The sequence below is a fragment of the Microcaecilia unicolor genome, chromosome 8 (assembly GCF_901765095.1).
Source record: "Microcaecilia unicolor chromosome 8, aMicUni1.1, whole genome shotgun sequence".
NCBI lineage: Eukaryota > Metazoa > Chordata > Amphibia > Gymnophiona > Siphonopidae > Microcaecilia > Microcaecilia unicolor.
The window spans coordinates 236,141,011-236,156,560 of NC_044038.1; the positions used below are offsets into that span (position 1 = coordinate 236,141,011).

The 15,550-nt window shown below is 45.4% G+C and overlaps 1 protein-coding gene across 1 annotated transcript in view; it reads right to left on the reverse strand.

Moving 5' to 3' along the window:
* Nucleotides 1–15,550, reverse strand: part of PTPRT (protein tyrosine phosphatase receptor type T) — a 708,336-nt gene that overhangs the window by 22,396 nt on the left and 670,390 nt on the right. The window contains exons 22-26 of the mRNA XM_030212174.1: nucleotides 9,681–9,797; nucleotides 7,855–8,009; nucleotides 6,964–7,099; nucleotides 5,679–5,828; nucleotides 1,157–1,330 (exon numbers count right to left, since the gene is read on the reverse strand). Coding sequence (XP_030068034.1) covers nucleotides 1,157–1,330; nucleotides 5,679–5,828; nucleotides 6,964–7,099; nucleotides 7,855–8,009; nucleotides 9,681–9,797 — 732 coding nt within the window. The remainder of the gene's footprint in view (nucleotides 1–1,156; nucleotides 1,331–5,678; nucleotides 5,829–6,963; nucleotides 7,100–7,854; nucleotides 8,010–9,680; nucleotides 9,798–15,550) is intronic.

The window sequence follows — 15,550 nt, forward strand, 5'->3', positions numbered from 1 at the left end:
TCCTAACCCTTATTTACTTTTTTCAGAACCCTTATTTTATCATCACTTTAATATTCCCTTATCTCTTGTTTGTCCTGTAAGCTCTGTCGAGCAGGGACTGTCTCTTCATGTTCAAGTTTACAGGCTGCGTATGTCTAGTAGCGCTTTAGAAATGATAAGTAGTAATAGTAGTAAAACTAGCGTAAACCGACATCAACGATGTGTCTATGGCTCATGTAAATGTTTTGCGCCTATATGAAACATTTGCTGGTGTACCTTACAGTATTCTGTAAGTTGCCTATGTAAATGTTGGTCCACCCGTGTCCTTCCCCTGTAAACGCCCCCTAACAATTGTGCACTATGCCATTTTAGCTAGTAATCCTAGAACAACAAGTGTACTACTGCCGTTAACACATATATGAGAACACTGACCCATACAGATGGCAGGATTCTATGAAATTAATCAAACAAAAGGTTGCCTGATATAAAATGAGGGGGAATATGCACCCTGTGGAAACTGCAAAGACTGACTTTCCAAAATACTAGTTTACATATGTTGGTCATTTACATGTTTAAACACTACTATCTATACTTGAGCCTTCTAAAACTACCTCCTAAAATGTTGGAAAGCGGAAGTGCCTTTTCTCTTTGATCTATATCATGGTGAAATTTAATGAAAGATTAGGAAGTAAATAACTGGATGCTTTGGAGGTCATTTTAGAAACCTCAACATATCTACATAGGGTATCAGACATCCTAGACAATCCTTCAACTGTGCCCCCCCCCCCCCCCCACTGAACTGTAAGGCCCTACCCCCATCTCATAGTTCAGCACCTCCTTTTCCCTTCTCTGTACCCCCAGAGTGGTCACTATCTTCCCCTCGTTGACTTTTCTGCAGTCCTATTTATACGGTGATCTTGGCCAGTTAAGGGTTGACTATCGGCACTTAACCAGCCCCCAAAATAGCCGGTTATGCTTTAAGTGCTACCTGGTCATTTTCAGGAGCACTAACTGGTTAAGAGCCGCTGAAAGTGACCGGTTAGCCCCAAACAAGTCACTTAACCAGCCAGGAGCCATTTGTAGCTGGTTAACTCGCTTTGAATACTGACCCCCAATATTTATAAGAATGTTTAAGATTTGCCTTGTAAAAAACTTTAGCAGCAAATCTTCCACTTACGTCCATGAGGGCTGCGTTGATGTAGTTGCTGGACTCTCCATCCACAGAGATAAGGAAAGGCAAACACCGGTCCAAAGGCAGGACATCCAAGCACCGGTTCTTGTCATGGTTCCTTGGCAAGAGCCCAATGCTGCAGTCCTCCGGCCGAACTCGCAGGGTCACAATGTTGAGGGTCTGAAGTTGGAGGACATGTGAGGAAATCATATGAAATTATCTTCAAACAGAAATTTAAAGAACGGGGTAATAATCTACATGTCCAGTTCTTTTAATTACATCGTACTGAAGGAATGCAAAATATGCATCTATAATAAAATTGGAACTGCATGGTGGACAAACAACTCTCAATCAACATTTTGTAAAGAAGCATTTCTTTTGTTCAGTGGCGTGGCTACGTGGGGCCTGGGGGGGCCTGGCCCCCCTCAGATTTGGCCCTGGACCCCTCCCCCGGCGTCGCCAACCCTCCCCCGTCGCCATCGTCGTCGAGTACCTGTGCTGGCGAGGGTCCCCAATCCCCGCCAGCCAAAGTTCTGTGTCTTCAGCCCGTCTCTGGGCCAGCGCGTTGCTGCAGCCTGAAGCAGCTGATCTGATTCTGCAAGCGGGAAGCCGATTCTCTTTGCGTGGTATGAATTGTCCTGATGTGCAGGACGTCAGGACGATTCATACCATGCAAAGAGAGTCGGCTTCCCGCTTGCAGAATCAGGTCAGCTGCCGCAGCGGTCTGCAGCAACGCGCCGACCCAGAGATGGGCTGAAGAGTCTTCAGTGAAGACACAGAACTTCGGCTGGCAGGGATTGAGGACCCCCGTCAGCACAGGTACTCGACGGCGATGGCGACGGGGGAGGGTTGGCGACGCCGGGGGAGGGGTCAAAGATGGCGTCAGCAGGGGGGGGTCAAAAATGGCAGCGCGGGGGGGGGGGGAATGTGCCCCCTCACCTTGGGCACTGGCCCCCCCCTCCCGCCGAAGTCTGGCTACGCCCCTGCTATTGGTGATGCTACTACCATTTCACGTAATTTGATTGTTTGCATCAGTGGCGTAGCTACGTGGGGCCTGAGGGGGGCCGGGGCCCCCGCAGATTCACCCCAGGACCCCCCTCCCGGCGAACCCGCCCCCGCCGCCGCCTACCTTTACTTTTGCTGGCGGGGGATCCCACTCCCCGCCAGCCGACGTCTTCTCAGTCCTTCCTGCTCTTCAATTTGTTTGCTGACGTCCTGCACGTGCAGGACGTCAGCAAACAAATTGAAGAGCAGGAAGCGACTAAGAAGAAGACGTCGGCTGGCGGGGAGTGGGATCCCCCGCCAGCAAAAATAAAGGTAGGCTGCAGCGGCGGCGGGTTCACGGCGGGAGGGGGGGCGGCAATGTCGGCGGTGGGGGGGCGCGCCAGGGGGAGGGCTAAAATGTGCCCCCTCCCCCCGGGCTCTGGACCCCTCTCCCACGGAAGGCTGGCTACGCCCCTGGTTTGCATTCTATACGATAGCTTCTTTCAATAATGGAGGGAATATAAACATTGGTGGGACAGAGCGGTCCGGGATGTAGAAACCTACAGGCTGAATTACTGCCTATGGGCTGTAGTTTGCCTGCCTCTCTCTCAGGGCCCTTTTCTGTGTGTGACATACCGTTAGAAAATCACAGAGACCTACATCTTTACTTTGGGGCTGATATTCAGACTGTGGGACTTAACCGGGCTATCTCCTGCGGTCACTGCTAAAGCCGGATAATCAATGCTGGGCCGTTTCTGGCGACCGGCACTGAATATCCAGTTTATTTTTGCCTAGTTAGAAGATTCCCAGCTATGTTGAAATTCAGACTTAGCCAGTTATCTAACCAGTCAAAGATATCCCACATAATCACGTGGCCAAATGTAGCCGCTACAGTAGGGCTGAAAATCGGTGGCTAGGCAGTTATGTCTGCTGATATAACCAGTTATCCGCTAGCCACTAACCAGTAATATTCAGCAGGAGATAACTGGCTATCCCCTGTTGAATATCGCCAATGGGGCATTTAACTGGCCGGGTGCCAATCCTGGCTGGTTAAATGCTTTTGCATATTGGGGGCTTTGTCCAGTGAGCCCATTACAACTGTGTTCTGTTTTGTGGGGAAAATGTCTATAGACCCACCAAAGTTAAATTACTCTCTAATGAAATATGTACAAAATTAGAGAATAGTTCATACAATGAAGACAATCACAGGACCAAACATCCAATGTCCTGAATGCATATCAGTTCATGCTAACGACACAGTAGGAACAGCAATCACGTCCTCGGTAGAGACTTGTGTCTCATGGACAAGGTACTCAACTAGACATATTCTACTGTACTGTGCAGGGCCGTGAATTCATTAATTCACATTTGGTTCTCTAGCAGGCCTCTGAAAACGTGCTGTGCACTAAATCAACTTAATGCATGTCAATCTAAGAATTAATGTGCATTAAGTTGATTTGTGGGCATTAAACTACTTGTATTAAAATAAATATGTGAACAAAATTAAGGGACTACATGGCAGGCAACACTTTTTAAGCTGCTGACCATTGTGGGCTGAACTGAGCCCAGATATTCAATGCCAGGTATAGCATTTATATGCCACAATATTCCCACCCATGGGCCGGCCCAATGTGGCGTACAACAGTCTACAAAAGTACATAAGTAATGCTACACTGGGAAAAGACCAAAGGTCCATCGAGCCCAGCATCCTGTCCCCGACAGCGGCCAATCCAGGCCAAGGGCACCTGGCGAGCTTCCCAAACGTACAAACATTCTATACATGTTATTCCTGGAATTGTGGATTTTTCCCAAGCCCATTTAGTAGTGGTTTATGGATTTGTCCTTTAGGAAACCGTCTAACCCCTTTTTAAACTCTGCTAAGCTAACCGCCTTCACCACGTTCTCCGGCAACGAATTCCAGAGTTTAATTATGCGTTGGGTGAAGAAATATTTTCTCTGATTTGTTTTAAATTTACTACACTGTAGTTTCATCGCATGCTCCCTAGTCCTAGTATTGTTAGAAAGCGTGAACAGACGCTTCACATCCACCTGTTCCACTCCACTCATTATTTTATATACCTCTATCATGTTTCCCCTCAGCCGTCTCTTTTCCAAGCTGAAAAGCCCTAGCCTCCTTAGTCTTTCTTCATAGGGAAGTCGTCCCATCCCCGCTATCATTTTAGTTGCCCTTCGCTGCACCTTTTCCAATTCTACTATATCTTTCTTGAGATATAGTAGAATTCAGCAAACAAACATACAATGTCATAAGAGCGTGAGAGAGAGAGGGTAATAGCTAAGGAGGGAAAAGGGGAAAGAGTAGCGATGAGCAGTATGTCACTACGACAGTTGTTCAGAAGTAAGAGATGCCAGGCGGGTTTGGAGCGTAAGCTTTTCCAAAAAGAAAGGTCTTGAGGTCCTAGGAAGGAAATGTTTTAAAGTTTTTTGGGTGGGAGGGGGTTGGTGACCACTGGAGGAGTATGGGGAGATCATCCCCGATTCCTTCCGGTGGTCATCTGGTCAGTTTGGGCATCTTTTTGAGACTTGGTCGTGAAAATAAATAGACCAAGAAAAACCGGCCAAATGCTCGTCATCGCCGGTTTTCTTTTTTCCATTATCAGCTGAAGCCGGCCATCTCGTAAGCACGCCCACATCCCGCCTTCACTACCCTGCCGACACGCCCCCTTGAAGTTTAGCCGCCTCCGTGACGGAATGCTGGTGAGTGTGTCCAAAAATCGGCTTTAGATTATACCGATTTGGCCGGTTTTAGGAGATGACCGGCCATCTCCCGATTTGTGTCGGAAGATGGCCGGCTATCACTTTCGAAAATAAGCTGGTAAGTGCCATTTAACCAATCAGGTGCCATTGTTCCTGGCAGGTTAAATGGTTTTGAATATTGGGGGGAATCTGATGGCATTTTTAAGCTCATCATAACTATATACCTTTTTGGCACTTTTATTATTACTGCTTTTATGCTTTTCATTCATTTTTATGTTTTGACAGTTTATGTCATTTTTATTTATTTAATTTAAAATTTAGTTTAATTTTATGCATGTAATTTGATATAATTACTTGTTTGTTTTTAATTAATACAACATAATAGTACAGAGAGGGTCCAAAGAACAAAACACACTCCAGAGTACAGCGCCTGCATCAGGGGTCTTAAGACTGGAGCGTTTCTTTGTTTTGACGCCCGCCGCTGCTTACAGTATGCAGCGATCACCAGCCATATCCCAGCACTGTGTTTCTCTATTCCTTTCTCTACGGGGGCACGGAAAGAGAGGAATAGAGAACCGAAACATGGCCCATGTCGGGTCTACACTGGAATATCTATTTTTTCAATAAATAGAACTGTGTCCCATTTCTGAAGGTTCCTGGTGCTTTTTTTTTGCTGTACTCTGGAGTAGGTTTTTAATGAATACACATGTCTAACGTGACAGCTCTACCCGAACGCAGCCCTATTAGGGCAAACCTCGGCCGCGTCTGTCTTTGGTTTAAATAAATTGCACACTTCTACATCTGCTGGTCTGCTGTATTTCTGCATTACCTGAAACTCATCCTTGATCTGGCTGGAATTGGTCTGTGGATCCAGTCTGCTGATGTTGTAATAAAGGGACCTAAACTCACACACCGGAATTGCAGTATTACCACATAGACAGGCCTCCAGGATAGCGTCATGAACAAAGATATACTGTTCCTGAAATGTAGAGGTAAGGAAATGAATAGCCAGACTGTATCACTAACACCACCCTTTCCCTATACGCATACTACGATAGTTGCCAGTTAGTTAATGCTGAATTAAAAATTAAAAGGGAAGAAAACAGCATAGCAGGACACTAGGGTTATTCTGTTAACTTCTCTGTTTCACCCAGTCTGTGTAGTAGCAATTATGCCTTGTGCTTTCAGTCAGCCAGAAGGATGCTTGAATTCCATTCAAATTAAAAGCTTTCTATCCATATAAAGTCAGTTTGCCTGAGTTAGATTACTTATCACTTCAAAAGTGATACCAGGCTTACAAATGCTAAAACTAGGCAGCTAAGTTACCTCCTGATTCTGTAACGGTCACCAAAAATTGTGCACATAAATTTAGGTGTGTTCCCGATTTGCGCACACAATTAAATAGAATAATGAGCCAATTAGTGCCAGTAATTGGCTTTTCAACAAGCAATTATAGGCACTAATTACATTTAATTGGGACTAGCTCTCATAAATTTAGGTCCGCACCTAAAATTTACGCACAGTCCAAAAAAAATGGGGCATGGGAATGGGAGGCTCATGGCCGCTTTGGGGGCAGATAGGGGGCATAGTTTTAAGCTATGCCCATAATTACAGAATAATGGTGCTCCGTTTGTACATTTAGGTGTGGGAATTTGCGCCACATTTTCGTTGGTACAAAATGGCAGTGCCTAAATTCACATGTGACCTGTCCGCTTAAGCGTTACTTCTATTAATAAAGCATTAATTCAGGGTGTGTACTCTGAACGTTAGGTGTGGCTTATAGAATATCATTTAAGCAGGTATTTTTTGGCTCCGATTTTTTAGGCGCAATATATAGAATCTAGACACATATCCACATAACTTAGGGAAAGATCTACATAAGGAGATGCTAAGGTCACTTTCTATCAAAGCCTAGTAAAAGCACCCCTTAGCCACCTACTGCTGAAACTCAGTGGTGATAAATGTTTAAAGAGGCTGATGCAGCCTCGTGATTGTAGCAATAGGCGGTTATTTTAATTTGAAAATATACCCATTCACAAAATAAATTCATCAGCTTTGATGAATTCATCAGGGTTCATGAATGGAAATGAAAACTAGGCCATACTGTACGTTACCTCTGTTTGAACCATATTGACCCGCTGGGATCTCAGTTCTCGTACACAGTTGAAAATATCCACCACACCTTCATTTTCTGCCATATCAAGCATTATGTCAATGGCTATAAAACAGCCTGTCCTCCCAGCACCAGCACTGCAACAAAAGAAGAGCGATTTCAATCAACCTAAAGCAACATCAACGTCAACAATAGATCATTCTACTAATGCAGCTTAAGTCTTAACTATAGTAGTAACTCCCTAGTTCTTGATGCAAAGAGGATACCAAGCAGGGGTGTAGCCAGACTTCAGCGGGAGAGGGTGCCAGAGCCCGAGGTGAGGGGGCACATTTTAGCACCCCCCCCCCGGTGCCGCCGACCCCCCTGCCCCGCCATTGCCGACCCCGCCACCACCAACTTTGCCGTCCCCCCGACGACCCTCTCGACTCCCCCTCCCGCCGCCAACCCGCCGTCTCCTACCTTTGCTGGCGGGGGACCCCAACCCCTGCCAGCCAAGGTCCTCTTCTTCTTGCAAAAGGCTTCCTTCTGTTTCTGACGTTCTGCACGTTGTACGTGCAGGACGTCAGAAACAGAAGGAAGCCTTTTGCGGAAAGAAAAGGATCGCGACTGGCAGGGGTTGGGGTCCCCCGCCAGCAAAGGCAGACGACGGCGGGAGGGGAGGGGTCGAGAGGGTCTTCGGCAGGGGGGACCAGGGTCAAATCTACGGGGCCCAGCCCCCCCAGACCCCACATAGCTACGCCACTGATACCAAGAAGCAGCATAAAATGATCGATCTGAGCTTTCTCATACTAGGAACAAAAAATGCGTAACAGTTGGGTATTGGGTCACAGAGACGAAAGGGGAAAGAAAAGGAGAGACAGAAAAAGTGTAATTTGGTAAGCAGATGCATTACCTGCAATGAACGGCTATGGGTCCTGCCTCTGGTGGGTTAAGGAACTTCACCTGGCGGACGAAACCCAGGAGACCTGTGGCATAGCAGGGAACCCCATGGTCAGGCCAACCGGTGAAATGAAACTGCCGTATTTCTCGGATCTCGTGGTAGCCTTTCTGAGAAAATAGTACAAAAACTGACATCTTTTTCTCCTTCGCACAACTCCCAAATTACTGCATCCACGTTAAAGGACTCAATTCTCTAAATTAGGTGCCAACAAAAATTAGTGCTAAGCACGATTTCTATTAATGGCAGTGAGAGTTGGGCACTGTTTATAGAATAGTGCTTGGTGCTGGGATCTGTGCCCAATTTTGGCGAGGAGGATTTACCCCAACTAAAACCTGGTATAAATTCTCATGCCTCAATTAAGTGTGGATCTCCCCTTATTCAGTAAAACTGGGCACAAATTCCAGGAATGCTCCTGATCCACCCATGCCCCTCCCATGGCCGCTCCCCCTTTTCAGATCCTGGTGCCTAAAGATGTGCATGCAAATTTAAATTAATGACAATTAGGGCCGATAATTATTTGTGCCCAATTATCATGCAAATTTGGTGCATGTTCATATTGTGCACACAATTTTGAGTGATATATATATATATATAGGGTGACTTTATTCATACTACTGAGAAAAGACTTAAATATTGGTTGGCTTGGTTAGGAAATATAAGTCTGAAGAGGATATTAAGATCTGAGACCGCAAAGCGGCTTAATGTTGAGGCAATGGGTAGAGCTCATTATGCGTGTACACAAGCTTCAGTCTACTTGGTGGCTGGTCCGCTGAGTTGGAATAAGTTACCAGTAGCTAGAATAAAGTTTAAAAAGTTATTAAAAACAGTGCTCTTTGTGGAAGCCTTTCTTGGATGGAGGCTAATTTGTTGTCCTGTGCTGATTCTGCAGTGATGTTTGGGCATAAGATGTGTGCAGATGCAGATATATATATATATTAATACTGATATTGTTTGAGTGTGTTGATATGTTGTAATTATGCATTTTTTTTTATTGTGAACTGCTTAGGTCTAAGCGGGGTATACATTTTATAAATAAACTAGTAAAACATGCCTGTTTCTGACACAAATGGGTGGTAAATATAATCGCTGTTCGCCGCACGGGTGGAAATCTAGCTCAATGAAGACCTAGCGTTTTCTGCACTTTCGAGAAGGCTCTTCATTGAGCTAGATTTCCGCCCGTGCGGCGAACAGCGATTATATTTACCGCCCGTGCGGCGAACAGCGGCTATACTGAACTCACGTCACGTGTATGCCACAGAGTTTCTCTTTGACCCCTGAAGCAGGCGTTTTACGCCGAAACATGGCCCGTGTCGGGCCATCAATAAAGAATTTCAATTGTCCCAGTCTTAAAGGCCCAGTGTTGCTTTTTTTTGTTTGTATACTTTCTATGTATGCTGTTATACTCTCTCTATTTGTGTTATGCATAAAGAAATAGAAAACATCAAAATTATTCAACACTTGCAGCAACTTTCAATGCAATAAGTTACCAATCCAGCTGGTGCTGGGTGGTAAAACCTGGTCAATAAACTCGCGACATGGATGCCAGTTAAACTTCTGAAACACTCCATTAACAGAAGCAGTTGCAGTGAGTTCCAAAATAAGTTTTAAAATTGAAAGAGCACAAAGAACAGAAACACAGGTAAGTGGAACTGTCTTGAGTTAACAAAAGTCACATTTGAACGAAACAATACTGAACACTGCGATTCCCATCACAAGGGCTTAAAAGCAAATATTGACTCAAGGAGACATTCTACAACATTTACAAGACAGGTCTTTACCTTTTGAACTGTAAATGTGCGTATAACATATTCAGCCAAGGGTTCGGTCTCAATCAGTGTGACTTTAATATCTCCATAGACCTCTGTGTCATCTGGCCAGTATCTGACACACTTCACCTACAGCAGAAAAAGACAGTTAACGATGGTTGATTAGCCCAAAGAAAAGTTGGGAGAAACCAGACCTTCCCCCCAATCCAAAAATATAAGGGAGGTCCAAATTAGTATTAAACTGAGAACGCCTGCTCAAAAAGCCAGTTTTAAGTCTTGGGAAAGAGGCTTCAGTATGTAAACATAAGGTGCAGCACTTCAAAGTGATGGATCAAGGAAGAAAAAGCACGTTGACGGGTAGATTCTAAGGGGGTCTTTTACAAAGACACGCTAGCGGTTTAAGCGCATTCTAAGTTTTAGCATGCGCTAAATGCTAGACACACCCATACATTCCTGTGGGTGTCTCCAGCGTTTAGCTCATGCTAAAAACGCTAGCGCGCCCTAAGTAAGCAGACTGTGATGGGGGAAGTCGGCCTTCATGCAGTGCTCGCAACATTCTTGGCTGAATGTGAAGAGTGATGAGAGATTCTAGGTTGGGGGAGGTGCCCAGGTGGAGCAACGTATAGGCTAATGTGAGAATCTTATAGCAAATACACAAGGCAACAGATAACCTTTAATCCCTGGTGGAATCCTGACATGTTGTGGAAAAGAAAACTGCAGATCAGTGATAAGTCCAAGGTATCCTTTATTGCAGAATCTCAATCAAATCAAATGCCCGACACAGGTCGGAAGTAAAGAGTGTGTGCTGGTTTTTATTTCTTCGTTATCATTTACTGTTGACTCCCAACCATATACGATTGAAATTATTACACACCATTTAGTTTGGTTAATGTTGAAGTCAACAATATAGTCCCTGGCGAAACACGGCCTGTGTCGGGCATTTTATTTGATTGAGATTCTGCAATAAAGGATACCTTGGACTTATCGCTGATCTGCTGTTTTCTTTTTCACGTTGGAGTTTGCCTTGTTGCTTCTTGGGACCATCTTGACATGTTCGTCATCAGTCCTGTTGGTCACAGACACTATTTCTCCTTCATCTTGCCACAAACCATGCCACAATCGGAGGCACTAAATGCATCTGTGCTAATTGCAACCATGTTTGCGTATGCTAGTACAGTTTTCAGTGAAGTAGAGGACATGCATCCAACAATTACCAAACAGCCTTTGCACTTAGTGCATTCTAATTTTTACAGTTAAAGTACATAAGTATTGCCACACTGGGACAGACCAAAGGTCCATCAAGCCCAGCATCCTGTTTCCAATCCAGGTCACAAATATCTAGTAAGATCCCCAAAAAGCACAAAACATTCTATACTGCTTATCCCAGAAATAGTGGATTTTCCCCAAGTCCATTTAATAACGGTCTATGGACTTTTCCTTTAGGAAGCCGCCCAAACCTTTTTAAAACTCCGCTAAGCTAACCGCCTTTATCACATTCTCTGGCAATGAATTCCAGAGTTTAATTACACGTTGAGTGAAGAAACATTTTCTCTGATTCGTTTTAAATTTACTACATTGTAGCTTCATCGCATGCCCCCTAGTCCTAGTATTTTTGGAAAGCGTGAACAGAGGCTTCACATCTACCCATTCAACTCCACTCATTATTTTATAGACCTTTATCATATCTCCTCTCAGCTGCCTTTTGTCCAAGCTGAAGAGCCCTAGCCGCTTTAGCTTTTCCTCATAGGGAAGTCGTCCCATCCTGCTAAGACCCTCTAAATGAAAAGAAAACCTCTCAGTCCAAGCCTCGCCTTCCATTTGACCACTGCCAAAGTTTAAGAAAAAGTTCCTGTTCTCGAGCCTGATGGCAGCTCTTTTCCTCTGCCTTGCCACCATCCCTCACCTTTTATCTGTCCTCGGCTCCTCACTGAGCAGAAGTAATGCCCAGCAGATCCTTCTCCACTGCTTCTAATTTGCAAAATGGTGGCAGGGGTCAAGTTGGCAAATGCCATTTTGAAACATAGTTGGCAGTGGAGCAGGAGTGACCACAGGGATCTCTCCTAACACATCTAAACATAAGAACAAACAGTAAGATGTTCCATGCAGGGTTTAAAAAAAGGCGGTTCCAGCAGTGGAAATTCTGGGCACAAGTACCTGGTAGGATCCCAAAAGGTAGATCTATTCCTTGTTGCTCACTCCCAGGGACAAGTGATGATTTTCCCAAGTCTGTATATCTAGTAATAATTTATGGAGTTGTTTAAACTCCACTCACCTATGGTAGATGCCTTGACCAGATCTTGTGGCAGCAAATTCTATAACTTTTACTAAAGGTGTGACCAGCAGAAGAAAGGGAGTGTTGATGCCCCTGTATAAGTCGTTGGTGAGGCCCCATCTAGAGTATTGTGTTCAGTTTTGGAGGCCGTATCTTGCTAAGGATGTAAAAAGAATCGAAGCGGTGCAAAGAAAAGCTACGAGAATGGTATGGGATTTGCGTAACAAGACGTATGAGGAGAGACTTGCTGACCTGAACATGTATACTCTGGAGGAAAGGAGAAACAGGGGTGATATGATACAGACGTTCAAATATTTGAAAGGTATTAATCCGCAAATGAACCTTTTCCAGAGATACGAAGGCGGTAGAACGAGAGGACATGAAATGAGATTGAAGGGGGGCAGACTATACTACTACTACTACTACTAAGCATTTCTATAGCGCTACAAGGCATACGCAGCGCTGCACAAACATAGAAGAAAGACAGTCCCTGCTCAAAGAGCTTACAATCTAATAGACAAAAAATAAATAAAGTAAGCAAATCAAATCAATTAATGTGAACGGGAAGGAAGAGAGGAGGGTAGGTGGAGGCGAGTGGTTAAGAGTCAAAAGCAATGTTAAAGAGGTGGGCTTTCAGTCTAGATTTAAAGGTGGCCAAGGATGGGGCAAGACGTAGGGGCTCAGGAAGTTTATTCCAGGCGTAGGGTGCAGTGAGACAGAAGGCGCGAAGTCTGGAGTTGGCAGTAGTGGAGAAGGGAACAGATAAGAAGGATTTATCCATGGAGCGGAGTGCACGGGAAGGGGTGTAGGGAAGGACAAGTGTGGAGAGATACTGGGGAGCAGCAGAGTGAATACAAATGTCAGGAAGTATTTCTTCATGGAGAGGGTGGTGGATATGTGGAATGCCCTCCCGCGGGAGGTGGTGGAGAGGAAAACGGTAACGGAATTCAAACATGCGTGGGATAAACATAAAGGAATCCCGTTCAGAAGGAAAGGATCCTCAGGAGAGCCGGTAGTGGGAGGCGGGGCTGGAGTTGGGAGGTGGGGATAGTGCTGGGCAGATTTATACGGTCTGTGCCAGAGTCAGTGGTGGGAGGCGGGACTGGAGGTTGGGAGGCAGGGATAGCGCTGGGCAGACTTATACGGTCTGTGCCAGAGCCGGTGGTTGGGAGGCGGGGCTGGTGGTTGGGAGGCGGGGCTAGTGCTGGGCAGACTTATACGGTCTGTGCCCTGAAGAGCACAGGTACAAATCAAAGTAGGGTATACACAAAAGTAGCACACATGAGTTGTCTTGTTGGGCAGACTGGATGGACCGTGCAGGTCTTTTTCTGCCGTCATCTACTATGTTACCATGTTACTATGTTTTACTAAAGATTAGCTCGAGTTAACTGCAGCAGGGCCCATAGGAATATAATGGGACCTGCTGTAGATAACTCGAGCTAACTTTTAGTAAAAGATCCCCTAAGTAAAAAAATACTTTATATATTTTTTTAAAAATTATTACCTGTAGGTTTCATGGGGTATCATGTGTGTTATGGGTTTACACCACTTTCGTCAAAGCCAATTCAATCAAAAGTGATTTATACTGCCTGCTTTTACTATGAAAAAGATTAAATAACCATTGCCTAGTTACCCTTTCTCCTCCACTCATGATTTTACAGACCTCTATTGGGTCCTCTCTCAATCCTTTCTTCTCCATTCTAAAGATTCTTTTTTTTAAGGGTACAGCATTCTATTCTCCAGTCTTTTTGGACAGGAGCTAGGGTTGTAGCTTAGCTGATTGGTGCCACAGCTCACAAGTTTCAAACTTGTGCTAATTCAAATGTCTGATCTAGATTCGTGGATTTTCTGGATTACCTTAGGACATCTCCCTACACTGGTACTTCCTCCATGGCCTGGCAGTGTGTGAGTGAGGTATTAGAGTTACTTTTCAATAGATACTAGTCCTCTATCATGAATTCGTAATTCACCCACCTACTGATTCATAAAGCAAACTACCTTGAAGGTTAAATCAATCCTCTGGTTAAATCGCTTTTCAATATTTATACAGCAAAGAACTGTGAGCTTTACCTTCCTGCAAAAATCAGGATTATGAAATCCAAAATAAGCCACTTTCTAATGCGCATACAGAAATGTACTCTTTGTAAAGCCAGTTTCTAAATCTCATTCAGAAATGTACTTTTAAAGCCATACCAGTGACTAAGTACTGTGCACTTTCTATGCAGAAAGTTTGCTTTTCATATGTAACTTTCTACACTTTCTACAAAAAGGACATTACATGCTATACAGGAGAGAATATACAAGAACTTATCTTAATTTGAAGAATTTTCTCAGTAGTTATCCCAACAGAGCATCTCTGTTTCACAAACTGCTTCTTCGGGAGACAACCGACTAGTGGCATAGCTACATGGAGCCGGGGGGGGGGGGGGCCGGGCCCCCGTAGATTTGGCCCTGGACCCCCCTGCCGATAACCCTCTTGACCCCCCCTCCCACCGCCAACCCTCCCCCGCCATCGCCGTGGGCTACCTTTGCTGGCGGGGGACCCCAATCCCCGCCAGCCGAGGAGGTCCTCCTCTTCCCACGAAGGCTTCGTTCTGTTTCTGACGTCCTGCACGTTGTACGTGCAGGACGTCAGACTCACAGAAACAGAACGAAGCCTTGCGCCGGAAGAAGAGGACCTCGCCGGCTGATCTGCAAGGCTTCATTCTGTTTCTGTGAGTCTGACGTCCTGCACGTACAACATGCAGGACGTCAGAAACAGTCAGAGCGAAGCCTTGCACGGGAAGAAGAGGACCTCTTCGTTCTGACTGTTTCTGACGTCCTGCACGTTGTACGTGCAGGACGTCAGACTCACAGAAACAGAATGAAGCATTGCAGATCAGGCAGGCTTCGTTCTGTTTCTGTGCAGGACATCAGAAACAGAACGAAGCCTTCGTGGGAAGAAAAGGACCTCGGCTGGCGGGGATTGGGGTCCCCTGTCAGCAAAGGTAGGCGATGGCAGGTCGTCGGCAGGGGTCATCAAAGTTGGCGGCGGCAGCAGCGGCACCGGGGTGGGGGGGGGGCAAAAATGTGCTCCCTTACCTCAGGCTCTGGACCTCCCTCCCGCCGAAGTCTGGCTATGTCCCTGCAACTGTTTATTTTTTCATTTGTTCAGTTCCTGCTGTTCGTTCCGTAAGTCCATTGAGGTGGTGGCAAGGGATCTCACGGTAACCTGGCAGTGCATGGCGATGCCTGATTACTGCCGGGTTAGTGCCATGCTAGGGGAAAAAAAATTCCCAGAGTGATGGAAAAGGCACACGCTCCAGCCAGAACTATTGCCAGCGGCCGTGATGGGCCAGCAGTAGTTTCATTTTAGCATGCGGTGGGCCCACGTTGGGCTTCCCGCTGCTTTGTAAACTACCATCAAAGTGATATATACGTGAAAATGCTGGTACTTATTCACACGTAGAGCTTAAAAAATAAAGACCATATTCAATTAAAAGACTGATGGTCAATTTTGAAAAGAAGCTGGACAACTTGATCATCAAACAGTAATATTTGTCAACTGTGAATAATCTGTCTTATCGGACATATTATTCTCTGTGTCAATTGATATTTCATAGTGTTATCC